This window comes from Vanellus vanellus, assembly GCF_965231255.1.
Source record: "Vanellus vanellus genome assembly, chromosome: 18".
Classification (NCBI taxonomy): domain Eukaryota; kingdom Metazoa; phylum Chordata; class Aves; order Charadriiformes; family Charadriidae; genus Vanellus; species Vanellus vanellus.
In genome coordinates this window covers 5,926,063-5,953,518 of record NC_138923.1, presented here as the reverse complement: position 1 = coordinate 5,953,518, position 27,456 = coordinate 5,926,063, and the positions used below count along the sequence as shown (strand labels likewise).

General features: G+C 47.0%; 1 protein-coding gene across 1 annotated transcript in view; it reads right to left on the bottom strand.

The window, feature by feature from the left end:
* COL27A1 (collagen type XXVII alpha 1 chain) overlaps positions 1–27,456 on the bottom strand; it is a gene marked incomplete at its 5' end in the record, with an annotated part of 165,922 nt that overhangs the window by 95,813 nt on the left and 42,653 nt on the right. Inside the window, 6 exons of the mRNA XM_082492440.1 lie at positions 1,190–1,243; positions 14,329–14,373; positions 15,588–15,641; positions 17,972–18,016; positions 20,934–20,987; positions 21,892–21,936. Coding sequence (XP_082348566.1) covers positions 1,190–1,243; positions 14,329–14,373; positions 15,588–15,641; positions 17,972–18,016; positions 20,934–20,987; positions 21,892–21,936 — 297 coding nt within the window. The remainder of the gene's footprint in view (positions 1–1,189; positions 1,244–14,328; positions 14,374–15,587; positions 15,642–17,971; positions 18,017–20,933; positions 20,988–21,891; positions 21,937–27,456) is intronic.

Below are 27,456 nucleotides of genomic sequence, written 5' to 3'. Positions count from 1 at the left end.
AATCAGTACTGCTCACATGCTAATTGAGGAACAACCAACAAAGTCACTCAGAAAATAATTTAGAATAATTAATACATCTGAGAACTTTTTCAATCCACAAGGGCATGTTTTGTGAGTAGTGGAAAACACAGCCCATACCCAACTGTTTAGTATTAAGTGCTACAAGAGCAGAGCAAAATAAACCTTATCAGCATGCAGCTGCTTAAGTGGTCTCTGTGACCACTCGGACCCAAATCCCAGGAGACACATCCCATTCTTAGAAAGTCAGCAGGGGTCGGATGAAGACCAGAGAGAGGCCAAGAACTCAGAAGCCTGGAGACTTCTCCCGCTGCAGTGCTGGGGCCGGCTGAGGCATGGGGCAGGGCAGCAGAAGCCTGGGCTATGGTGTCTGTCTCAGTGCTCCCAGGCACTGGAGTGGGGAATCTGGCACTTCTTGCACCAGTGTTAACGTTCACTTCAGATGAGGAAAGGTACTGAGCTTGGATTACTTCAGAAGCTTACTTCTGCAGTGAGATGCAAACCAAGTGGTATCAGCTTGCTAACCTACATCAGAAAATGAAATGTGGTGAAAAGGAGAGGAACATGCCTCTCTCTCTTTGTACCTCAGACCTCTACGCAACTGAATACATGGCCTGGTCCTTTGAGGGTTCATGTACACTCAAGTAGCCATCTGTGGTGCCTCATGATGGTATGTCCCTCTGTCTGTAGGCCCATGTCTCCCTGCTATGTTCATACGAAGCTTCATCCAGAGCACACTAGTTAACAAGGTGATTCCTGCAGCTGTCGCAGGCTTTGCTTCAGGCCCTGTGGTACGGACAACACGCTACAACCACTGCCTGTTCATCAGGAGCAACATCCCTACCTTTGCTCTCTTGGATTTCTTCTAGTCATATCCTCAGGATGAGAAAGCATCTACCAAGACCAAGGTGCAAGAAAGGCAGTAGATGCAGACAGAAAGCAAACGGCAACACGATGACCTGGCAGTTAGAGGATGTTGAGTTGAACACAGGAATTCACAGCATGCTTGAGCAGGGCAGGGACGTACATTTGTTTTTCAGGAGGGACAAAACCAAAATGCTAGCAGCTGCCACCAAACTGAAAAGCTTCTTTCAGCTCTAACTAGCATGATGAGGTACAGTGTGCTGTCTACTGCAACAGAAAGAAAGAAGGGAAAAAGCTATCTACTTACTGGGTTCCCATCGATGCCTGGAGGTCCTCGTTCCCCAAAATCACCAGGAAAACCCTGAGGAGAGGAGGCAAACACAAATATTAGTTATTGACACACCCTGGTGTAAAGACAGTCTGCTTAAAAACTGCTCCCCCTGCACTCAGTGCAGCGCTTTGGTAGACAGCGGGTCACAAGGAAGTGTGGGCCATCCAGCCTGCTTGTCCTCATCCAAACCATTCCTGCTCCACCAGCACATCCGCTCAGCAAGAAGCTCTACAAGGCCAAAAGCTCTGATTCACTGCTCTCTCCTGGGGCCAATGAAGGGTAACCAGAAGTACCGTTTACAAGGCTCAGCCATGAGCTGCACGTTAACTAATGGGAGCCTTGAGAGGAAGAATCAGTGAGGAGACAGGAAGGCTTTTTCCTTGGCCATGCTATGAAAAGCACCCAGTGCTGAAGCTGCTGGACCTGACTTGTTCACAACTTGTCTTGCAGGCTACGTCCAGCCCTCAAGCAGCCGTGCCTTTTCTCAGCACCGGTTGTCAGCCCTGGGCATTCTTCATATGGCAGGCAGGACTTTTGCAGCACCACGTGGAAAGACAATGTGAGTGTGAGTAGCAGTGAAAAGGGGTAGAAATCTGTCCTCCTTTTGGTTCACTCAAGTACTCCAGTACATCTAACAAGAAATATGCAGCCCTGAAGATTATGTTGTGTAGATTACATGTGAAATGATAATCCCACATTTGGAAGATCAAACTCTATACTTAGAGATACAGTGCTTTCTATCCTCTTTCAGGAATAAATATCCTACTGATAGCATGCTTCCTTAAAAGTCAATCCCAAATGCCTCATGTTCTGGAGGAACTCATAAACCTCGCTGCAATGACTCTCCTCAAAAATGGATTGTCAATCTGAATTATTTCATCCTGTCTACTAACCCAATCATTTTAACAGTACCCCCTTCTCATAGGATAGCTGAATAGCGTAATGCCTGTTGGAGCCCATGCAGATGCTTAATGGAGCTGATCAAAGATGCTTAGTGAATTCACTCCAATGCATTCACAACCTTTCAGCTTGCCAGAGGAACAAACGGTTCCAAGCTCATTACGGTCCACGCCCCAGAGCTGTGAAAGACCATGTTTACTACATGAAAAAGTCACCACAAAAGACTTCATCATCATCTCATTACATCCAATACAAATTTGGAAGACTTCAAACAATTATAGAAAAGGGAGTGGAGGTACTGAGCCAGAGCCAGAACATGGTGGTGTGACACGTTCTCTCTCACACTCTTAGACAGACCCTGTGCTCCCCCCAATTCCCTACTACAAACGACTCATACAACCGCTTGCTCTTCCCTGTCCTGTCTTCCCTTAGAAAGACCCCAGCAGAGAGGTACACCACCTCTGTGGTTAGTAAACCCCCTTAATCACTACACCGACATTTTCAAGGAGGAAGCAGTTAAGTTTAAGATGGATTGGACTCAATTTTCCCCTGAGCTTGAACTTCATTCAGCAAAGGACTGGCAGGGAGCAGGCTGCCCAGAGCTATCAGGGACCAGCTCAAACATCAGCAGCTTCGGGGCTACTCTGAACTTCAGCTGCAGTGGAAGGTGCCTTGGGGAGGCTGTGACACTGAGGTAAGAGAGTGCTGTGACTCTCCGCTTCTTTTTCTTGCACGGCCCTTAAGATGGAGTGAGATCAAATATGACAATGCATCCACCTCCTTCGACTCTGAGCCAAAAGGGAAACCGTTGTCTGCTAGAGGAGCTCCCCATGGACAGAGCACATGCAGAGCCTAACCCCAGGCTCTGACTCCTAGACTTGGTTAATTCAGCCAGGGCTAAAATCCTGCTTTATTCTCTATGCTATTCTGACTCTGGGCTTCAGGATGGAAAACTAAGGAATATATTTGCATACCAAGGGCTTCCCAGCCAGAGCATCTACCTTTGTGCTTCAGTTCAGAGTGGAAAGTTGCAAAGCACATCCCCAGTCACCCCTGCTCCCTCTTCTGTTTATGGTGGAGCAGTCTTGGAGAGTCAGCAGTATTGCTTACATGAGGCTACACCAGAAGATGTGTTCCAAAGACACATCAACAACCTGCAACTGCTAGCGGGTGAGTTACTTCTGACCCAAACTAGGAGTCCCAGTAAAACTGCCCTACACCCTTCTCTGGCTTCACCAGATACAGTGGACAACACAACCATGTTCTGGGCGAGCTAAGAGCTTAGGAGACGTGAGTGGAGCAGACAGTGAGGGGATGGTCCTTGCTGAGCCAGAAGGATGCTGTCTCTTTCTGCCTCCTCCCCTGTATACTACAAACACCGATTACCTTGGAAAAACAAACCCGAGGAAAGCAAAATGCGACAGCCCACAGCAACACACTGTCCGGAAACCCATCAGCAACACTGAAAACAGAAATGATCGCAGTGGACAGAACAGGAAAACTATACTGGGAAGCTCTGCAGTCAAAGGTATCATCTGAGACCTCCCTTTATCTTGCGAGTTTACAACTCCTGGTCAGCACAACTAGGTAAAAAGATACTTGGTCAAATCTAAGGTGAGAGATAGGAGACCTGTTTAAGACAACCAAAATTTGGCCACTTTCTCAGAGCCAGCATTTCACCTCTTCCATACCAATTCCCTACAGCATTCTGTACACAATCCTGAAAGGACACAACCTATTGCTTGGTTGCTTGGATTCCATACTTCTATTTTATGGGCATCACTGTGAATGGGAAAGTTTTCTGCCTTTTTCTAGCTGGGCACTCCATCCCTCAAGCCTGTGCACGTACCAAGAAGCTGTGGTAAGCAACTGCTGGAAAAAGCCTTCTGCCATCTAGAGACAAAGACGTCAAATATAATGAGAAGGCTGAGGGGCTACAACATTCTTTAATGAATTCTTTAATGAAAAAAAGGGGCAAAATGACTCTGACATGCTGAATCAATAAGATCAGAACAGAGATGTGTAGGGAAACCTCATTGCTCAGGCAAGACAAAAAAAAAAAAAGACTGCCTTGGAATATTTTGCTGTTTACAGTCACACAACTTGCCAAGGAAAATATGAGTGTGCATAGACTGATACTGTACTTACACTGCTGTGGAGTTCAGTCACAGCCTTCAGCACTCCCCCAGCTGGATCCTTCCTTTCTCAGAGGGCAGAACTGGGCACAGTGTGACCCATGGATGCCACTGAGCAGCCTGTCCCTGGGGCTGCTGAGGCGTCTTTTGTCAAGCTAAGGTTCTGCCAACGTGGCAAAGTGTTACAACTTTGAATAGTAAGTTTAAATCAATATTGCTACAGCAGCGTAATATCATCTAGAGAAATGCGTGCTCCAGACTAAAAGCATTTTCTAAATTTGGTTTAAATCTCTTCCAACGTGATATAAACAGTACACTCCTCTGCCAGAATACAAGTGTCCAGATAAGAAACTATTTAAATTCATATGTTTCCCACTAATCTCATTTTATGCCTCAATTTCTAGTACTAACCTCACTGCTTAAAGAAAAAGACACAGGAGATTTAAGGCACTTGGTTACAGTTAATAAAAATCTAGCTTTACACAGGCTTTCCAACGGTAGATCTTCAAGTATTTAAAAAAGCAGATTATTCCCAAGCTTTGAAGGTGGAGAGCTGAGCACCTGAGGTCACTTGGCCAATGCTACCCATTAAAAGCAACAGATTTGACAATAAACCCCGTTCACAGCACACTGTGACTGTCCCCGCAGCGCGAGGGTTTCCACCCATTCTCGAGATGGGATGGAAAGGGGTGAAAGTGGGAGGAAACAGAAGAAAGCCCGGAACAGTGTGGGCTGGCATCATTGCTGCAACAGTCAGGCCCAAGACAACACTCGGCAGCAAAGCCCCGTCCTTGCCACCACCTGATGGTCCTCAACACGCCATCTGCTCCGCTGGCACGGGCACCCCTCCCAGCCTAGGCTTGCAGATCTCTGGGGTGATGGGTGGTCTCCTGACACCTTTTGGCCACAGCTCTAAAACAAACCCAGAGGAAGAGACAAATGGAAAGAGCAGCTTCAATTCAACTAATCCCAGGTGTCCTAGCCCAATATTTGAGCTCAGCAACACAAGTACTAACAGCCTTTTGCACATTAAATGAGACCAAGGCTGGTGGCTGTGGCACGAATGAGGATATTTTGGCATGCATACAGTCTCCAAAGACCCAAACCAGGTTGTGAAAGCTATCCCGACACGGTCCTGTGCACAGCAGGAAACAATCAATCTCCTAAGCCCCTAATGAAAAAGAAAGCACTTTCTTTCCATGGGGTAAGCAGTAGCATTTTAAACCACAATAACAGTTCCAGTGACCACAGTGTCCTAATTTATTGCATCTCACATGTCTGTAAAAGCTGTATTTTCAGTGCCTCTCCCCTCCTGCCTGAGCCTAAAGGACAGAGATGTTCCCCGGGAACAAATCTAACGCTGTTCAACCGAAACAGGCAGCCTAGGAATTACAAGCAGACTTTGTTATCCAGTTTGTTTCATTCCTGTAAGCAGCACTACCTCTCCTCTCCCGAGCACTGCTCCAGCAGCCCGAGGACCCTCCCAAACTGAGGGAGAACACAAGGGGCAGGAAGCTCATTTTATGGTGCTGGCGGACAGGCAGGTCGCAACTGGCAGCCCGTTACAGGAGACTTGTGAAAGAGATTAAAGAGCCCGGCACATTCAGAGTCTCCTGACCTTCCCAAAGCAAGTGCAGAGGTTTTTTTGGTACAGAAAATCCGCCGTTTTTCAGGGTGCAGCTGCTTTTCCAGGAAGACCTGGAACTTATGCTCAAGAATTGGGACAGCAAAGAAAAACACCCCAGTGAAAAATATCAAGCCGTGCATCCTGCCCGCTCTGTGGGAGGAAGGGGACATGCAGAGAAGGACCAGGACCGGGGAAGGGATGGCAAATGGCAGCAGAGCTAGGAGGAAAAGGCTCCACTAACAACTCCTGTTGGCCAAGAGCCAGTGGGGTGCTCCTCCGCAGTGGCTGAAGTCAGGTATGACAAAACTTTTGGCTCTGTCTCACAGCTGGAAAACACAGAGAGGAGGTGGGGGAAAAAAAAGGCAGCTGAATGGATTTCACATTGTCTGAAGGAGAAGTTCAATGAAAGAAGCAAGATGAAGCTTGAAGAGGAGTTGGAGAAAAAGCATACAAGCAGATGCTTTGCACTTAAGCAAGATCCTGGTGCTTCTGTGCTCTCCTGTCCACACGCCAAGCAGAGGTTTAGAGCAGTTGCCCAGTTTGTCCTCACTGCACTTGGTGAAGCTGAGGAACCACTATTAGAGAGGAAACTGAGGCAGAGAGAGATGCAAACTGATTTATCCCAGGTAACACTGAGAAGTCCGAAGCTGAACCAGTAACTGAATCTCTATCTTTGAGACCCTGCAATAGTGCCTTAATTCATTTTCATCCACACTCCCTGCAAAGAGCATCTTCTCATATGTCAGGAGACTCCTGCTGAGAACAACCAGACACAGACAGACACTGGAACCAGCTCCTCCTGTACCAGGGGATTATATCCCCCCGCACCTCCCCTTCCTTTCTTCCTCTGCTTAAACCAGAGCAGCTTGCCCTTTCTTGCTGTTGTCAGCCAAAGGGCTGCTCCTGGTATGAGGAGACACCACCGCTTCTTGTCTCTGCTTCCCTGGAAGCAGCTGTCCTCAGGGAAGCAGAGACCGTTGAGATGTCCCGTGTCCTTTGCTTCCCCAAGGCCTTTTCAGGTGTGCTCATGTGGGTGGGTGTGTTGTATGTGTACAACATCTGATTCAGTTTAAAACACTTTCCCTGATGGAGTAAGGGAGGCAATCTGGCAGCTGCTGCTCCGAGGAATCCTGGCAGGTCTGCACGCCAACAGAATCCTTCTCCAAAAATAGGATTTTATTTTCCTGTTGGCTGAAGGTGAAGCTGCTCAAACCAACTAGCCCTCCTGTCTTGTCTGCAAAAGACTCTATTTGCCAGTTGGCTCCGGCCAGGTGAATCACTGCCCAGGAGCCTCCCCAGGGATGGAGCTTGCAAGTCAAACAATTTAAACAAAAACAAAAACAAAAAAAGGTGGTGGTGGGGAAGCAGGACTGAGGGTGAGAGAAAGCATTCACTGGAAGAAAAGAAAGAGAATAAAATAAACAAGTGTAGCTTATGTTGGCAGCTCACACCTCTGAGAGCATTCTTGCCGGAGAGAGCAGGCGTGAGCCCCTCGGCAGGTGGGCACGCAGGCAGCGCTGGTTCCTGCAGCGGCGAGAGTCACCCTAAAGGGAGCCTGGCAAACCCTGCGCTCCCGGCGTGCCTGCTCGCTAGCTGTAATTCACGTGGCTGTGCAGCAGCCTTCTGCTCAGTCTAGCCCTGGGACTGTAACAGCTTTCACCCCTGCGAAGAAGGGAGATGCCATCCTCAGCTGGGTAGAGGACCGACGGTCCTGCTGCAGTTCTGCTCCTTTATCACCCGAAAGGGAGGTTTGCTCTCTCTCTCTCTGGGAGACTTCACAGCTCCGTGTCCCATCCTCTTTGGATAAAGATTTCATGGCATTTTTAAGCATAACTGTCCCTCCAGCTGTGGTAGCACAGCCCTCCGGGGCAGCCTGTTTCACCCGAACACGAGCAAAAGTCCCTTGAAGCCCCTTCAGCCAAACATCGCTGAAGTTAACTGGCAGCCCCTCCACCCTCTTGCCTATCTGCTTTGTTCCTTTTACGCCTGTACACGATCTCTTCCCCCGTCTGTGGGGCTCTAACAGTGCGCAGATTACACAGACCAAATTACCTAATGCTGAAGAGCACTGAATCTGCCACCGCTCCTAATTATTTATGGCCAAGGTTTCCAAATCAAACACGTCCTATTTAAGAAAGTCAAGCAGCTTTGGTGATCAAAATGTTTTCAGGCTCAAAAGTGATAGCTGCACTATTTTTTCTTAGAATTTCTAATGAAAAGCATTTGATCTGGTTTATGAATGAACATTTCCCTGAAGGAAGAACGAACACTTCCTGCTCTTGTGCTTCAGAGACTTTGGTTCAATTCTTCACAAGCTTTTTGAATGACAACGGACAAGTTAGTGACGTTATTGGAAACAAACCATCTTTCATTTTGTTTCTTCTCTTTCAGTAGAAGTTACAGGCCTGGGCACCTTACAAACCCTTTTCCCTGTGTTTTCAGTACTTTGTTTTGCCCGTTCTTTAAAAATGAAATACATGCTAATATTGTCCACCTTGCCAGGTTATTTGGATGATGCAATCACAAACATAAGAACACGTGCTGATATCAGAGTGATAAGTAACCATGCAGGCACCTAACCACAGAGATTTGGGAAACTCCAGACACGTGGAACACAACTGGAGCCAAAAAGAGATGGTGACATTTGCTCTGGGCTCGTGCCTGCATTTCAGAGTAGCGAACCAGGCCCAGAGGGGAGGAGCGACCAGCTGCCCAGTTTCAGTGTCCAACTTAAGCATTAAAAGAGTCATTGATTGCTCAAACCAAATCTATTTTAAAAATTTAGCTTAATAAAGAAAAATTATAGCAAAGAATTGACTTGGCTAATGGGAAAAATCCAAGTCATGGGCTAAAACTCTCTCAGTAAAAGAGGAGTTTTGTCCATTACTAATTTTCAGGACCTCCAGTTGACTTTTCATGCAAAGTAAATGATTAAAAGCAAATTTTTTATTTTTATTATTTTTTTTTTAAATCAGTCAGTTCCTGGAGAAGGCACCAAACTTTTTGGTGCTATGTTGGGGTATTGGCACAAGACAGAGAGAGATACCCAAGTCCTGCCCATCAATTCCTACAGGGCATTTGTGCTCCTTCCTGCAGCTCATCTTCTGGATTTACCTGTACAAATATGTCCTCAGCCTGCACATTTCTCCACTAACTTTAGCTGGCCATATCTGAAAGAACACCTCTATATGCACAGGGCCTACAGCTGAACCTGAACTGGGACACCAGCTGGGAAGGAATGCTTTATGGGTTGGAGGAAGAGTCCACCAAGTGCTCAGGTGAATTAGGCCTGAGGAATGAAGCTATGTGGAAGAGGAAATACTTATTTTCTGAGGATATATACTGATAACATCATTTAGGATCAGTTAAAAAATCATTCCCATTTCTTTCAAATCTTAGGAAATGGTTTGTGGACCAACACACTGAACTACCACCCAGTTAAGTGGGAAACCACAGTTTATCCTTACTCCTTTGAAATTTTTCAATTTTAATTACAATATTTCTTGAAAATGTTTCTCAGTGTTCGAAGAGAAGTACAGCTCCATTCTTCCTCCTTTCTTTTTGGTAGGTAACCTCACCGACAAAAGAGATATGGCCGGACCCTCAGCAGCCCATGTGAGCCATGATACTCAGTGCTGTAGGTGAGACCTCTTTGGTGTATGCCTATGTCATGTCTCTTACGAGAAAAGCCGTATGGGCTCTTTGCACCCCCAGGGAGCCCACTCAAGTCAACTGGAGTTTGGCATTTATTTGTTAAAGAAGAGGTACTCTGAAATGCTGTTACCAGTTTCCCAAATCTCAGCTTGTGTGGTGCAGGAGACTCTCGCTTGGTTCATTCCAAATGCAAGGAGGGACCTCGGCTGCATCCAAAGCAGAGAAAAGACTGGAGCAAGAAGAGAGGAGTTGTTTATCATCTTAGTCCCTACAGAGAGGAACAAAATTTATTTTCTCAGTAATTTGCGGTTATGCCAGCCGTTCCAGACACATGGCAAAACATGTTCCCCCATTGTTTGCATGGACAACAGCTGAGACTGTGTAACTTGGCAAAGGCCCATGCGCTTACGTTCACCACTAAGTTATCTTAACCATATATCAAAAGGTTGGGGGAAACTGTAAAACGAAACCTTCCTAACCCAAAGGCAGTCCTGCTTTTCGCTATCTGGTGTCTGCCACAAGGTAATGCCTTTTCATATGGGTAGGCTGTTGCATCATATTGGTGGGGAGCGCAGGGGTATCACATGTACCTCTACAACTTATCAGATGGAGAAAAAAAAGAATATATTGAGACTTGGTGTTCACTGGAGGCAGGAGTTAAGACATTAACTTTATAAGTCAACATGGAAGAAGACAGCAGACATGAAAAATAGCCTGGCAAGAAGGCGCCGCCGCATTACAAGCTGAGAGCTGGCAAGGGGGACCCCGCCTGTGGTCAGCTCATGGGAAACGGATGCCAGATTCGGCAGCTTGCCACCGCGTTGATGCTCACAACAAATACTGAGGCTACGTTAGACTGGCTGCCAGATCACTGCTGGCTCTCACAACCTCTGCCCTGTGGCTGACAGGTGGAGGGATGGGAGACTTCTGGACTCACCTATGCACTGATCCCTCATACCTAAAATCCACGTGCCACTTTATAGCACCTCTTCCTTGACACCTGAGCAGTAATCCTTGGCATTTACATGCTAAGTTTCAGCGACTGAGCTCAAAGGAGAGCCGAGCGTGTTATCCCTGTTTTGCACACAGCCAAGAACAGCGAAACAGCTTGCCTGAAGTTGCATGCCACGGGGAGAAACCGGGTCCCGTGTCCTCTTCCTCCTCTGGTGCAGTCACCGAGCAATGCAGCATCGCCCCACCTTGCCTTGGCAGCCTCCGACCACACATCCCGAGGGCAAACCCTCCCTCTGTGCCTGCTGCTTAACGGTCTACGCCACCTGTCAAGCTATCTCCTCGGAGCAGAACTTCAGCGACATGTTGGCAGGAGAACAAAAGACAGACCGGTGATGCTGAGCACAGCTAGACAGGCAGGGAAGCCGAAAGGCTGCTTGTGGTATGACTGACTTACTCATGCTACTGTTCCCTAAAGCTTCCAGCCCCGGGGATGATCTGATCCTGTGCTGTTTTCTAACCCAAATGGATGGATCCTTTGGGCCAGGGCTTTTCTTTGAGGAGGTTTTTGCATGGTACCTGCCACGGTGAGGCTCTGAGTGCTCAACTCAGCTCCAGGCACAGGACCAGCAGCACCAACAGCTTCTCAGAAAAATATAAGGAAACCTCAGCTGTGTTTGGCGAAATTGTGAATTCAGACAAACTAAAGAGTTACTAAGTACGTCTTGGATCTAAACTTTGCTCCTTCTTTTCTATCTCTTTTAAAATAATACTGCTAATAAAATACATTGTAGGCAAAAATCAGGCATAAGATAGCACAGCTGGTGCAGTATTGATACTCTACATGAAAAAAGAGATAGAAGCACACATCATAACGAAGATGAACAAAAAAAGAGCTCAAAGCTCTTTGGATATATTTCCTGAAAGTTTGTCTTTAAGTCTCTTTCTCTAACAGGGCTTGACAACTTCCAAAAATATTACAGTCTGTTTGAAGTTTAATATAATCTGCAGTGCAGACATTTCTGATTGCAGCTACCCATCTCCCACAGCGTAAGAAAAGCATATCACTTTCAGCTTTGTGCTTCTGGGATGATGACTAGCTTTATCTCTTCTTCCTGTGGGTCACCTCCTTCAGTGACAGTACATCTCCTTTCTAAAGATGAATTAGGACTGATATACCACCTATGCATGCCAAGACAGAAGGTAACAACAGCTTCTCTCATTCCTTCCCCCCAGCACAGTGCAGACCACAGCCCTGCTGCCCTCACAGCAATGGGGCCTTTTTTTATCATATTTTTTTTTCCCCCAGCTGCTCAACTGAACACCATAAAAATCCCCCAAAACACCATAAAAAGCCATTCTTTTCAGCCACTGCATTGGCAAGACTGAAGGTTTAAGCAACCACTTGCTTCAGCTCCAGGCCTCCAGCCTACCTCTAAAACAGGCAGCACACCCAGAGACACACAGACTCATGTTATTTCACTCTCCCTCGTGCATTGTACTTTAACCATCATTCTCCCCCTAGCCCACCCCCAGCCCTCTTCTTGCTCAAGAGTTCGCCAGGGCCCATACGTTGGAAAAGCACTCGCCTCCTACGTTGCTGATGCGCTGCGGGGAGAGCGGAGCGGGAGGTGGAGTCAGCTGCTTCCACGACAGATTCACCATGTCCCTCACAGCTCTGCAAAACTTAACTTCCCTGGAAGGGTTTCAAGGTCTGACTCATGTCCAGTTCTTCTATTTTAATCATTCCCTCTTACATCATTCTCGGAGGCCCACGGTGTCACATGCAAACTCCCCCAGCCCCCCGCTCCTCCTCCGCCGAGCACTTAATCTGCTGCCGACTCTCACCCCAAACAAAACTAGGGAGAGAAATACATTTGATACCAACTCCTTCCCTACTCTCAAGAGCATTTACCAGTTTGGGATGGCTAATAAGGGCTTCCAAGAGCTCCCCATCGCAGTGACAGCGCTGAAATAGAACAGGAACAGCAGCCGTGCCAGCAAACCTAGCGGCGCGGAGATGCGAGAGACCAGAAAAATCACAGCAGGCTCACTAACACTGCAAACCAGCTGGGAGACGGCGCAGGCCAGGAGATAAGCGTTGGGAAGGGAACCAGGTCAGCTGGTTCCTACTTTCCAGTCTTCCAGTGACTTCCTGAATAACTCTGGATGTCACTTAACCTTTTTGTTCACGCTCGGAAGTACACATCATCAGCATCGGTCCATTAAAGATTTCTTATTAAACCTGATATCGCGAAACGGGGATGGAGCCAAAAGTCTCTGAAAGAGCCGAGTAGAACAAAGGTGCTCACGCGCAGCCGTTTAATCCCTTCTCTAGATCCCAGCCTAAATGCCTCCACGGTTGAGAGATTCCCTGCTGATCTCAGGGGAGCCCCTTGTTTGTAACAGTGACCGCCAGACAAAAACTCTTGCCTGGAAGATTACGAACGCTGGCCAAACAACAGCTGGAACGCGTTGAGCCTCCAGCATGCTCTGTGCAGAAACAAGGCAGAGAGCAGAAACCCTGTACCTAACGACAGTTGCTTTGTTTGTTTTACTCTGGTCAATGAGTCATCGTTACACCGATTTGCTCTCTGCAATTATTCATCACAGAGGTTTCTGGTGCAACCAGTGGCTTACAAAACTGTAAGATCTGGTACAGATTTCCACTATCCCCCCTCTCCCCCCAAAAAATGTGCTCGACCTTTCCCCATCCTAGGGAGAGAACAGCCAGTGGGATGAATGTGGCACTGTCGGGATGTTTGCATGGCTTTTACTGTGAGAACATCAGCAAGCGGTAGGCGTGGGACTCCTGGAAAGCACGCGTTCGCATGCAAGGGTGACAAGGGGAAAGCACTGGATTTTTCCGTGTGTGGGTGAGTGGATGTTTTACAAGGAGCCTGTGAGTGCAATGATGTCAGGAGATCGAGAGAAACTCAGGCTAATGTGCAGGACAAGGTGCAAAGGCAATGAGACGCACCAAAGCACGAACGTGCCTGATCTCTCTGCTGACTCCTGGAGCAAAAATCTCGTTACGATTTGGCAAAGGAAGGACGCAGAATTGCTTGGAAGAAGGCTGAGGTGGGAAAGCCTTTCCTTTCTGTCCTTTCCCTGTTTACTCCACTTATTTCAGTACTTTTCCCACCTGCTTTTATTTTGCCTTTTGCTACAGTCCATACAAATCCTTTCTTCTATGCAGCTCTCTCAGTTTCCACCTTGTATTCAGCCCTACCTGCAAACACCTCTTCCTCCTGGCCAAGCTCTCACATCTATCTGGTCTCCTTCCTCCTCAAACATGTCTTCCTCTGATCTGCTTTAACCCTGTACTGCCACCAAAGACATAAAGGTTTCTATACAGAAGTGCACTTGCATTATACAAACCAGGATGGTGCAAGGGTTGGAGAGAATCACAGCAAAAAGAGGAAAATGTGATGGGACTGGTGGGAGCCCAGAGCAGTAAATGCAACAGAGCGAGCACAGAGCCCTGGGATGCTGCAGTCATGGTGGGGAATTAAAAAGGACATTTAGGGAAGAGGCTGGCCAGAGGGAGGACAGAGGGAAACACGTTGCAGAAGAGAATCAGAGAAGTGTAAGAACCGAGGGAGCATTTAGACAGTGCAAAAAAGAATAAAGGCGCCTGTGAAGTGGGCAGAGCACAAAAGAAAGGAAGAGAATGACATTTATATCTTCAGTTTTCTTCCTGCTTGAGAAAAGAGATATGGAAAGGTTTGTTTGGTGCCCCCGTTTAGTTCCCATCAAAAGACATGAATGGGCCCAGCCAAAAGCCAGATGTTTTGTTTCCAGTTTCATTCAACAAGGTCTGCATAATAGACGAGGAAAAACTTTACCGGCCTACCCATCTTGCCCCTCTTCCCAGGAACTCCGGGGATCCCCTGCAAGGAAAACACACAGAGAAAAAAAAAATAATAGGTCTGGTTGAGAAAGCAAACAGCCAACCAACAATACAAAACAAAACTAGACGAGAACGGGGAATGCAAAACAGGCTAATGAGTGCGGCATTGTTCGGGAATCAAAATGTCAGCTACTTGCAGTCAGCTGCGAGAGCAGAAGACAATTAACCTTCACCCACTGACTACGGCCCTCCCTGAGGACACACGCAGGCAGCATCCACACCCAGGGCAACAGGCTGGAGCTGTGCTTAGCAGGAGCAGTCATTAAGCTACTGGTCTGGAACCGAACGAAGGCCACCGCCAAGGCACTCGCTGGAGAAGTTCTGTTTATGTTTCTTATTTAGTTATACAAGCATTAAATCAGCAACTCTTGAGTGCAGGGTAGTCCCCTCCCAGGCAGGCACACACACACGCACTCACTCCCACATGCTCCTGGGGCCTCTCTTGTTTCTGGAGCTTGCATTTTAGGGAGAAAAAGCTGGAATAAAACAATCTTCATCTTACAGTGACCTTCCTTAGGAGCTCTTGCAGTGGGAAGAGGGGGTCCTTGGATGGGCAGAGATCAGGCAGGTGGGGGGATGTGGGGGAGAAGAGCAAAAAAGCAAAGGAGGTCCTGCAAAGCTCTGAACGCATGGGTTTGGAGAAGGTGCAATGAAAAGGATGGGGGGAAAAGGAGGACCGTAGGAACAGCAGTCTTGACTGCCCAACTCAATGCAACTGGAAGGAAAGCCATTCTCAGAAAGCTCCAGGCACTGTCCCTTCCAAGAGCCAGGCTCCTTCCAAACACCTCCAGTTGGACACCCAAAATGCTGGGACACTGTGGCTGGGATTCCACTCCTGTGGGAGCAGGGAATTTCCATGTATATTCTCCCCCCCCCCCATCCCACTAGGGTGAACTAGGAAGGGGGAGGAGGAAGGCAGGTTTTTAAGTGAAGGAAAACATCAAAAAAACTCCTCTCTACTTAACAGTGAGGTCTGATGACCCTGTCTGAAGCCTACGTTGTCCTGAGCTGAATGTCAACATCATATGGGGACACAGGTCTTCATGCAAGGGTTGAAATAGGCTAAAGAAGGCATGGTTAAACATTAGGCACGCTCGCCTCCTTCCTCAGGAACAAGGGATAGAAAAGGTTACAAGAGGCTCTGTAGAACTGTATTCAAGCAACACACCAAGGTTTTCTTCACAAAATACTCACTCGTTCTCCATCAGCCCCTGGTAGCCCAAATAATCCTGGGAGACCAATATATCCCTAAAGAAAAGAGGAAACAAGTAGTCAAATGCATTTCTCCATTAACAACCAGTCAGTCTGTCTTTCCTGAACAGCACAGCATCCTCCAGCGTTGGTCAATGGCAGCCGTGATGAAATAAACCTTGAGGCAAGTGTATATGCCCATGGACTGCATGGTGCTGGCTTCCACGATGTAGTCCAAGGGCACATACCCTCACACCAGGGATCATGAGGACTCCAGGCAGGAAGAAGCCAGCAAGAAGAAACCTTGAAACCTTACCTGGGCTGGCTCCGAGCGTACCTGAGGGAAACGGAGCTTCATTCAAGGTTAGAGTGATAGCAAAAGTCATCCACATGCCTACATCTCCTTTCACCTCTCCAAGGGTCTTTAGCGCTCATTCCCAACTGTGTTGTGAAAACACAGAGCTTGTACCAAGCTCTTTCTGCTTGTCTTTTGTCCTATGGCGGTCGCACACTGCAGCCAAACACCACCTTCTCCTGGCATGCAAGGCTGCCCACCACCCTGCTGTTGAGAGAGGAGCAAATTGGTAATGGTTCTGCCTAAAGCCTTTCCCTGCAAACTCTGTTGCACCACCCAGACCTTTCGCAAACATTTTTTCAACCCAAGTACCAAGGGCACTGCCGTCTCAGGCTCTTGGGCTTGGTGTGCGAGGCTCCACGTGTACGTATGTACAAATCCGCCGACACCCAACTGTAAAGAAGCCTCTTTTGCACTAACACATTTCGTGTGAAATCTGCTCCTTTCACACTCATTGGCAGGCATCGCATTTTCAAGTAGGCGGCGTTTCTCTAGCGCCTTGGGATCCTGCTCAGACAGGACACAAACGCTACGTTTCCCTTCCCTTGCAACAATTGGAGGCTTGTGTTTAATCCTCTTTGCTCAGCAGTTAGTACAAAGTTACCTTGTGTGCTAGTCCTTTGCAAAGGACTAATTTGTGCCAAACGTGCCGAATCAAGAGGAAGTAAATTTCAGCAGGGGGCCCCCTCAGTGGCACCTCACTGCTACAAGAGCCAAGTGTTAACACTGATTTTCTCTCATCTTTCTTTCTCCATCATCGCTAAACCTCTTACTGTCAACCCCACCAAATTTTTTTACCAGTCTATCGCTCCCTTTAGGTTGCGCTTCCTTTAGGGATGATACCTAGCCGGGAAATCTGGCCACATTAAAATGATGCTGTCTGCCTTTGCCTCCTGAACCCCAAGATAAACCACGTAACTCCTGAGCTACCTCCTGCAGAAGAGAAAATAGAGGTGGGGGGTGGAGAAGAGTCCACAGTTGGCTCCCTCAATCCACAAAATGCAGATATCTCACCTTAGTACCCGATTCTGATTGACTGCAGCTGAACTGAGAAATGGCTTTCTTGGGTAGCCATAAATATTTTAGTCCTCAGTGCTCAGGGGTGCGAAGTGGAAAATAATTTTCAAGTCTTTCATTCTGCGCATCTATCACGTGATAATTACATGAGGTCCTGGTTAGGCCAAGGAAACAGATGCACCAGGGAAAGCTTTATCACTTGCAGGAGTGAGGTGGGAAAGCTGTGCTATCTCAGATCTTCCTCTCCCCTCTCATTGAACATGCCATCTCCCTTCCCAGCTACAGAGGCAGCATTTGTTTATTCCTTGCAGTTTTCCTAGGGATGAAAGCCAGCTGGTTGAATTTACTGCATATAGAGAAAGTATCAAAGTTAGAGAAAGGGGGGATTTTATTGGCTCAGAATCTCATTGTGAATTTATAACTGCAGGAGAAGAACAAAATGTGATTAACGAGAGCCTTATTTGGTAAAAAAAAATAAAAATAATCCTTTGCAGTGAGAATGAACCCCCAGCAATTCAATCTGGTGAGCAAAACCAGGCAGATATTAATGTTTGTATTTGCACGTGGCTTCAAGATGCTGGCTTGCTATTCTGCGTAATGATACAAATCACTCCCAAACCCAGGACTATACCCCAAAGAGCCCATATTCAGCGTGGTCGAAGACCGCTGAACCACATTTACTGAAACTAAAGAGGCCTTTGGGAGATGGGGCTTGCACAAAGTTCAGACTTTGGTCTTTGGTAGGAATTTGTATGCCATTCTTTCCTCTCCTGCAATGTGAGCTCTGAAGGGTTGACTTTGAATCATCACTATTGGTGAACTTCGATCTTGGTAGATTCCCTGTTTAATTTAAAAAATTTACCAGTGCTTCAATAAACAAGTGGTGTGCAGTTCAAATCCCCCAAATCCAACAAATTAAAGGAACTAGTCTCAGGATTGCAAAATTAAGCATAAAGTGTTTTGGGAAGCCTTTGTTAAAAACAAGTAGAGAAAAGACAAATGAAATGCTGCTTACCCGACTGCCTTTTGGACCAGCTTCCCCTATGGGGCCAGGTAAACCCTAGAACAGAAGGGAAAAAACAAAGACAAATGTGGACAGGCTTTAACTTAACCTAATGAGCAGTGCCAAATCCCCAGCACTGTCCCTGCATGATTCTGCTTTCAGTGCCGAGTCCGAGGCGCAGCAACAAAGGAGAAAAAAGGACAAAATGATACAAATAACAAATCTCCCATTGTTGGGGAGCTGGGACTCTGCAGAACCTGAGACTGTGGCACATAGTGAGCATTCCCCGGGGCTGAAGTAGAGATTTCTGATCATAAAGACCAAAAAGGCTAATGCAGCAGGGTGCACAGAGGTTGCGTTACACTTCAGATGCGACGTACAGTGATGCTCTGTCCCCAACAGCTCTCAATTCCTTTTCCTGCCCAACTGAACACAGGCATAGCAAATGACAAATGTATTCCAATACCTGTTTAGGGAACACAGGCAGGCCCTGGTGTAGTGAGAAAGCCCCTTGAATTTCTACAGCCTACAAAGTCAGTTAGCAGAGCAGGCATTGCGTATCTCTAACCCTTTGCAGCATCAACAGCTACGGAGATAATTGAAAATACATTCCCCATTCTACTTCTATGCCTATTGCTGCTCACTTAAAGCACTGTGAAAAAGAACATGAAAATCAATTTTCATGTTTGTTGTCATCTAGCAAGTTTCCAGGTCTTTTTTTTTTCCTAGTTCCAAATGTTGTTGGGCTTTTTTGGAAGGGAGGGAAAAAAAAAAAAAAAAAAGAAACGGCTAAGTCCATATTTTCTTTAGCTGGCAGCACCGCACGTTCAGCCTGGGATCTGAAAGTCAGGTTGTGCTTTCCTGGCTCATGCATCATCGCCAAAGATTTCAGCCATCGGGGTGAAGTTAACAATTCTGCCTGTGATGCGCAAATCAAACCAGAGCCAAGCTCTCTCTCCCATAGCGCTGCAGAGCCAGCACAGCTGACAGCAGTAACAAGTAGTAAAATCTCAGTAAAGTAAACAGCTCTGATGCTGGATACACGCAGCACTCAGATATGCTGAAAAAAGCTGCCTTAAAAAAAGAAGTCACTTTCTTGACCCAAACCACATTTTAAGAAAGCACTTTTGTTCTTCGCATGTCAAGCGCAAAGATTTCACCCTGCTTATCTGATGGGCAGAACACTGCTGTGAATTGCTGAACAGCATTCATTAACCTTGTATGTCCAATATAGCTCCGACTGCTTCATATTAGTCATCTATCACACATTCACACCTGGGAAATTCTTTGGCATGCAAATCTCTAAGAGCCTTTCAGAGTATGAATGGAGCATTTAGTCAGGTGCATAAAACTCTCATCCAGTTCTACCATCTGCGCTCTCCAGTGTGCATCTCTATATTCCACCTAAAATTTGCTAAGTGAGGTATTAATTGAATTTCAATTTTAAAATCACAGAATCATAGAATGGTTTGGATTGGAAGGGACCTTGAAGATCATCCAGTCCCACCCCCCTGGCCTGGGCAGGGACACCTCCCACCAGCCCAGGTAGCTCCAAGCCCCGTCCAACCTGGCCTTGAACATCTCCAGGGATGGGGCAGCCACAGCTTCTCGGGGCAACCTGCGCCAGGGGCTCACCACCCGCACAGTCAAGAATTTCTTCCTTATATCTAATCTAAATCTCCCCTCTTCCAGTTTGAAGCCATTCCCCCTCATCCTATCACTACATGCCCTTGGAAAAAGTCCCTTTCCAGCTTTCCTATAGCCACTTTAGGTACTGGAAGGCCACAATAAGGTCCAATAAGGTCTCCCCAGAGCCTTCTCTTCTCCAGGTTGAACAACCCCAACTGTCTCAGCCTCTCTTCATAGGAGTGGTGCTCCAACCCTCTGATCAGCTTCGTGACCTCCTCTGGACCCGCTCCAACAGGTCCACGTCCTTCTTATTTTGAGGGCTCCAGAGCTGGACACAATATTCCAGGTGGGGTCTCAGGGGATAATAGTCTGAGGCAGGGGATGCAGACTTGTTCTGCATACCTAGGTCACATTTAGTCCAATAACCTGCACATCTGGGTAAAAGCTCACACAGGAACTCATGACAAGTCTGAAATGCTTATGGCAGACTGCTTGGGGTCTTTGACATCTGCCCAGCCTCTTAGCTATGTACTTAAATACAAATGTGGCAGAATCCAACATTAGTGTGTCCATTTTAAAAAAAACATGACAAACTCATTTCACTGTAAAACGTTACAGGGCCAGGTCTTCTGCCCTCCAACAGATTCCATTTAGGGTCTTACAAATTATTCCACTTAATTTTCTTCCTACTACTCAGCATACTCCATCAGTAAGACAATAAAGTGTCCAAACCTGATCCTTTTTATCTTTTTTTGCACACTTCTCCATTCCTAAAGCTGTCACAGTGCATTTTTTTTCAGAATGAAACTTGGTTTTCTTTCATGATCTTTTTTGCAGTTATGAATATGATTTATATATGTATTTATGGTCCATATATAATTTTATACGTATCTATATATATGATTACGCTAGTGAATTTTAGTAGTGAGAGTTCAGCTAAATCTTTTATTTTGGTAACGCGCCTTCTTCCCAGGTTTCTAACCCGTTCAACATTAGATGTAAAATGTGGCTAAACGTGAAGCAGCTTGCACGGATGTTTCTCTGGTCTGCTGGTTGGGTCCTGCGTTGTCCCCCTCCCCATCGTTATACTGAAGCAAAAATTTGTCAGATTTTGCTACAAAACTGAGGTTTTATCTATCATAGGCATAAAATACTTTCTAATGACCTTAGTGTCCCCCAGAGCTGGAAGACGGACATTGATACAGCATCATGGGGAGGGAAGAAGGAAAATACTCATACATATTCTAGAGATGTTTAGCGGGGCACGTATTCAGCAGGGCATATATTTAGCTACCTGCACACCCAAATCCCTAGTCTGCGCACAGCACGATGAGATTTACTGCACCTGCCTGCCAGGATAACCTTTGGCACCTGGACTGCCGTCTGGTCCTCGTTCGCCCTTTGGAAAGAAAAAAGAAAAGGCACAGAAGGTAAGGTGAATGTCACACTCGGGAAGCCTTTCAGGCTGCTTCGTTCTTCGAGCTGGGGGGAAAGGAGGGTGGAATGGATTAACCTGATGCAAATTTATAGAGAGAAAGAAAATATTAAAAGGTAGACAGTGGAATAAATTAATGAGGGGGGAAACCACACAGAAGCCAAGTCAATCGGATCCATGCATTAAGCAAGTGTTGCTATTTCTCCTTCTCCCCCCCTCTGCAGTGAAAGCAGCAGATAGTTTGAAACAAGGAGGCTAAGAGAAGGTGTAAGGCTGCATCTATATCTGGCATATGGAACCGTTTTACTGGTGGGGAAGCACTGCCAAAATTCTTCGAAACTAAATGGATTCATGTATAATATCCTTTAACATCATTGCTAACAGGGCCTGCTATTCATTGCCTTTTTTTTTCCCCCTGAACTGCAAACATCAGACTTAACCAAATAAAGAGTGGGGGGGAAAAAGGGGAGAGAGGGAATGGGCTTCAGGAGGGGAATTACATGTTAGTACTTAATATGATGTGGTTAGTAAATCCAGGTGAAATTAATGTAAAAGGAAAAACAAAAGGGGAGTGGGGTGAGCTGGTATTTCTTCCACCACATAAACTTAACATGGTGGAGCAATAAAAATTAGAAATTAAATTTAGAAACTCCAAGGCAGTCTCCTCCCACCAACCTGCTGACGCTCGGTCAGCGTATGTGCACAGCTGCCGGCAGTGCGGCAGTTCGCTGTGCGTCCCCTGTATGTACCAGGCTGCCCCTGGAAGGAGCTGGCTGTCCACACTGCGCAGGCTGTACGGGATCCAAGCTAGCATCAGAGTCAGCAAATCCATCCCTCTTTAAAGGTGTTGGAAACTGGGAAGACTCACCTGGTCTCCAGGGTGACCTGGTGGTCCAGGGTAGCCTTTATATCCCTGTTCAAATAGGATGGAAGACATGAGTAAGAAGAAGGAAAAATAAAATAAAATAAAATAATCTGGTTTTGGTTTGAATTTCTCTTTGCAGGTGGGAGCAAAGTTCTGAGGAGAAGCAGGTCTTTAGGTGTGGGAAAGCACCGCACAGTCACGCAAACTTTTAACGTGCTGCTTTATGCTTTCGTCACCCAAACCCTGCCGATGTCCCCAGACTCCGCTGCATGGCGCTGGGGCAGCAGCAGCCTGTGCCTGCTGGGGTCCGGCCTGGGGGTTACCCGAGAGGGACTCGTTCCATGAACAGACCCGGAGCTGTACCTACACTCAGGTCTGTCTATCCATAATCTACACCTTTAGCAAAGCTACCCTTAATCCTTAGGAAACCACAGGCTCGTAGGGTAAAACATTGGCTTTGGGCAAGTTGGGGGACTACACAACGTGAGTCACTCGCATTTCAGAGCGCTCACTTTTGCTTTAGAACTTGAAATGCCGTAGGAAACACCAAAACGACCATTTACTGTCACAGGATACTTCAATTTTGTTTCCAGCTTGAATTTGTCTAGCTTCCAGCTTTTCTAATCTAATTATTACAAGGTATGACGAGATCCAGAGCCCTTCATTACAAAGCTATCTAAAATGGTGAGCAAGCTGTCTCTTAACCTGCTCTCTGCTGAATTAATTAGAATGAGCTTCTTAATCCAGCTTGCTCGCTGGCAAGCGTTGCAGGCTTCAAATCATTCTCGCAGGTCTTTCATAAACCTGACTCAGTTTGTCAGTATTTTTTTTTTTTTTTGAGATGCAGACACTGGAGCAGGACAAAGGTAGCCTGTTCAACTGCAGACTGATCAGTATGTATTTTAAGAGTTTGCTTTCTCCAGGATTTACCTAGAGCTCTCTTCAAACACTAAGTAAATTCTGCAAGTGACAGGCACTTCAGATTCTCCCCCCCCTTTATTATCTTTCTTCAGCTATTTAAAACAAACTCGTTTCCATCAAGTGGAGTCAGAGTAGATTAGAAGATTAAATTCAGTTACAGAGATGACTGTTTAGCTGGGCTACCAGCAAGGTGTCCTGGTTTCAGCTGGGATAGAATTAATATTTTTTTTTTTCCTAGAGGTTGCTGTGTTTCAGACTTGTTGCCAGGTGATGTTTATATTTTTCAAGGGCTTTTTTCAGCTTTCCATGGAAGCTGAGAAGGAGCATAGACAGAGCAATGGAATGGCCAGTGGAATATTCCGTACCATAGACCTCACGCTCAGTAGATAAATGGGGTCGGCTGGGCGGGCTGGTACTCGTGATCACTGCTCAGGATGACGCCAAATCACCAATTTACCCAGTGGTGAGAGTGACTTGTGTCTTGTATAACCTTTTACTATTGTTATTTTTCCTTTTCTGTTCTTGTTCTATTAAACTGTCTTTACCTCGACCCAGGAGTTTTTCCCTTTCCCCTCCTTTTCTCCCTGCCCTTCTGGGGGAAGGGGAGAACTGCGCGAGCGGCTGCGTGGTCCTGCTGCCGGCTGGGGTTAAACCACGACACGAGATTAAGAAGAAAGGGCAGAAATTTTAACTTGAAACAAACGGAGAGAGAAAACAAACAAGAAACAATCCTTACACAAATACTACAGAAATAACAAAATGCTTCCAGGGTGGGTTACAACTGCTAGCTGTGGCTCAGCCCCTGCTACTCACCCCGTCCCACGCCAGGGCTCTGCCTGCGAAGCCACGGGGGAGCACCCCCTGCTCGGGAAGCCACGACCGAGCCCTGGGTTGGCCGAGGACTTGGCCTTTTGCTTTGCTCACCAGATGAACCCCGGCCTGTTTCTGCTCCCAGGTCCACACCTCTGCTTAACGGCTTTTTTATTCTTCCCAGGGGCTATTCTAGACCTGCAGCCTAAGCCTTCGCTGGCGGAGGTATGCAATGCTCTCAGCCATCCTGGCTACTACCCACTCCCCTTTGCATTCCTCCTCACTCATTATTGCAGACATTTTGGCCTGGAAAAACATCGATTCCCCTCTCGCTGATTCTCTCCTGCTTGACGTATCACAACCTGGCCTTTTGACTGAGCTGCACCATCTGAGGCGGGGGTGGCTGACCTGAAAGACCATTTGGCTACTGGCTGGCCCTTATCTGAACCACCTAGAAGGTCCCGAGTGCTGTTTGCACATTTCAGCCAGTGGCTCCTAATTGGGGTTGCCTCAACAGCTCTTGGAGCAGGACCAGCAGATAGGACTCCCTGCCTCTCTCCAGCGATCTGCCCCATGAGATCCCCTCTTGCTTATCCTCTCCCTGGCTCTGTGACACAGGCTCAGCATCAGCAGAAAGGAGGGAGGATGCTCCACCCTTGGTTGGGTGTCTGACCTGAAGAAGAAGGCATGTTGTGAAGGTCCAGACCCACCTGGGTTTGGAAGGCCCAGTATTGGTATCACCCGTCCCTGAAGCATGGACCAGCAGGACCCTGTGCAGACAGAGAGCGTCTATTCTGCACTCCCCCCCAACCTCTTCCAGAGTGAGCTGCCAACAGAAACAGCTCTGGGTTCAGCATCTCCAGACGCTCCCCGGGATTTAGCATGGAGCCCATGGGGTTTCCTCCCGGGACCTCTGCCCGGCTCCTCCAGCCAGAGTCTGGGGCAGAAACTACCTTTGTCTGCAGACAGCTGGAGCACCTACTTCCATGGATACAAACACTTAGAGATGTCTCGCTGCCTACACAGATAAGCAAGAGGTGCCTAGCTTGGCTGCTCCAAATCCTTCTGCTCTGATTGAGGTCCTGCAGGACAGTTCTTCCAAGCCTGCGGTGTCCACCCAGAGCAGGTGGTTAGATGACAGCTCCTTGAGATGCTCAAAGCATGCCCTGAGTTAAAGTCTGCACCAAGCACTGCATTGCTATCGCCATAATGGTAAGTGAATGGCACAAGTTAAATATATAGACACTCTACTACTGTTGTACTCTATTAAATATCCTCCTCACTATATATACTGAGCTCTGGGAAGCTTCAAATATGTGTCTCTTTATAGTACACTCCAGTTCTTTCTGTCTCAGGTTAATTATGGTGAGGAGAAAACAGAAAAGCTTGTGTATGCTAAAGCTGGCTGGAACGTGAAAGTATTTACCTGCTAAAATCCTCTTCAAATAGCACTAAAATGACAGGGCAGAGGGTATGAAAACAACTGCATTTGCTCTTTTATCCAAACACTTCCTGATGATTACAGGGTGCTCAACACAAAGGGCTGTGATTTAGAAAGGAAATTGCACTCCAGTGAAGGATTTACTCATCTGTGATGATATTTATAATCCACGCTCTCCCAGCTAAAAAGGATCATCCTGCACTTTGATAGGAAATGTGAAGAGTAAAGAGGCCCGCGGATGAGATCTGCTTGACAGGATGCGTTTTGAAGCACTGACCAAATCCCAGCTCTGTCTTTACTCCCTGAGTGACTTTAGCGAAGCTTTTCCTCTCTCACTGCTGCTGTCTTGCACAAATCCTGCACTTTGCTACAACCCTTTTCTCTTCTGCAACATTCGAGGATGGGAGCAACGGTGCAGTGCTCTGCCGAGATGTACCCGCGAGGCAGCTGTAGTCTGCAGCCCACAAACCAAAGCCAAAGCCCACAGACACCTCGTGGTGAGAGGGGGACAGAGGAGGACAGAGTGGACGGCCAAGTCCTGACACTGTTCCTGAGAACTGCTGCTCAGCAAAAGCAACGTTTGCTCTGCGCGCAGAAGATGAGAATTACACCTCCTGCTCGAAAGACAGTTTCGTACACCCGCAGATGGGTGCAGGCGAAACGACTTTGGGGGTGCTCCGAGATCAGAGTCCCCAACCCTTCAGAGGTCTCCATTCACAAGGCAGGCACCGCTGTGCGGGACACGCTCCCCAAAACCATATGCTGCTCGGTTGTGGCTCCAGCTCATGCTGCTGAGCCAGTTGTTTCATTTAGTGGGAAAAGTATTTTGTTTCCCCTGGTGAAATATTTTGCCTATTTGAAAGTTTCTACATGGCGTTCTCAGATCAAAGCCCTCAGAGCTCTTTTCACAGTCCCTCCATGGAGTGAGCAGGAGGGATGTCCATTTCCAAGGCGTTGCTGTTTTCTGGTAGCCAAGATGTGTTGCCCACCTTCAGCCAAACACCAGCATATTTTCACTGGGAGAATGCCAGCAGGGAATCCAGATAAAAAAAAAAAAAAAACAACAAACAAAAAAATCCCCTTTTTTTCCAAACACTTCTCCCACAGCTGTAAATTTTTTCTTAATGCAGGATGCTAATAAAAGCCAGGTTACACCAAAACCACTGCCAGACTAGTGCTACTGGGAGGTGGCTTTTTTAATCTGCACCAAAGGAAAAAATTCAGCGTCCAACTTGCTCGTTACTTGAAGAAACAGAAGCATACCCCTGCCTTCGCCCTGTCCCGTGGGAGCCGAAATCAGATGTGAAGGCCATGTGCTGGACTCGGGAATGTTTGTTCAATCTCCTGTTCCTTCTCCGCTTTTTCCACTATGAGTCCTTGCACTCCTGACATTGCATTTTGCTGACCGTAACCACAAGGTTTTGTTTTATGAGCTGTTATACCAGGAAAATGGTATTCTTTGCACCCTATTTGTTAGAACTTGTTTGTGACAGCAAAAGATCGGTAATTAATCACTCTGTTGGTCCCAGCTCCACACAGCACCCCAAGCATGACCAGCCTCGGGAGCAGAAAAACAAACCCAGCCCCTACTCTTGGCAATTTGATTCCAAAATAAAGCATACAACAAACAATCGTGGAGAGGGAGGATTCCTTTCAGCCTCCTCCACACCTTCTTTCTCTCCCCAGAGTCTTAAAGCATACCGGAGTAGGTGTTTGTGTGCAGCTAATTGGCCTGAGGAACAGTATATCTTCAACGGCCCATTGACTGATGAAGTGATTGAAACAAGATGCTAATTTTAACCGTTCAGCCGAGCTATGTCAATATTGGCTCACTAAGAAAGGAGTCATGGCCACTGAGCCCAACTACCAAACAGCTCCCCGCAACAGGTCCAGCTTCCAAAAACACCAAACCAGCATACAGCCTGGAACTGGTCCTCCATGCATAAAAGGTACAGGTCGCTAAGGTATTGCTGTGCGGACTTGCACGCGTGAATACAAGCGCACACACGCTGCTGCAACATGACGGCAGGGATGGATCTTGTGCTCTATCCTTATGTACCCTTTTCTAGGCGTAGGTTTGCTGGTGGCGATGTTAATGTTGTTGAAACATCAATATAGAAACAAATAAAGCAAAACCTGACCAGTGCTGTCAATCTCCATGCAAAATAGAGGGAAGGCATGCAGATATTTTGTTTGAAATGTGCTTTTTCAGGAGAGACAGTCGAGGTTTCCTTGGAATGTCTAAACCTGTTCTGAATCCAACCTTCCGAGTATCGATGCTGGTTGTACATCCATTTAGTTAACATATTGGCTGAGCCAGATCTAAACAGCTTCCTGATGAAGACCCAGTGTCCGGGTGCAGAAGAACGATGTAGTGCAGTGGGAAATGGAATACA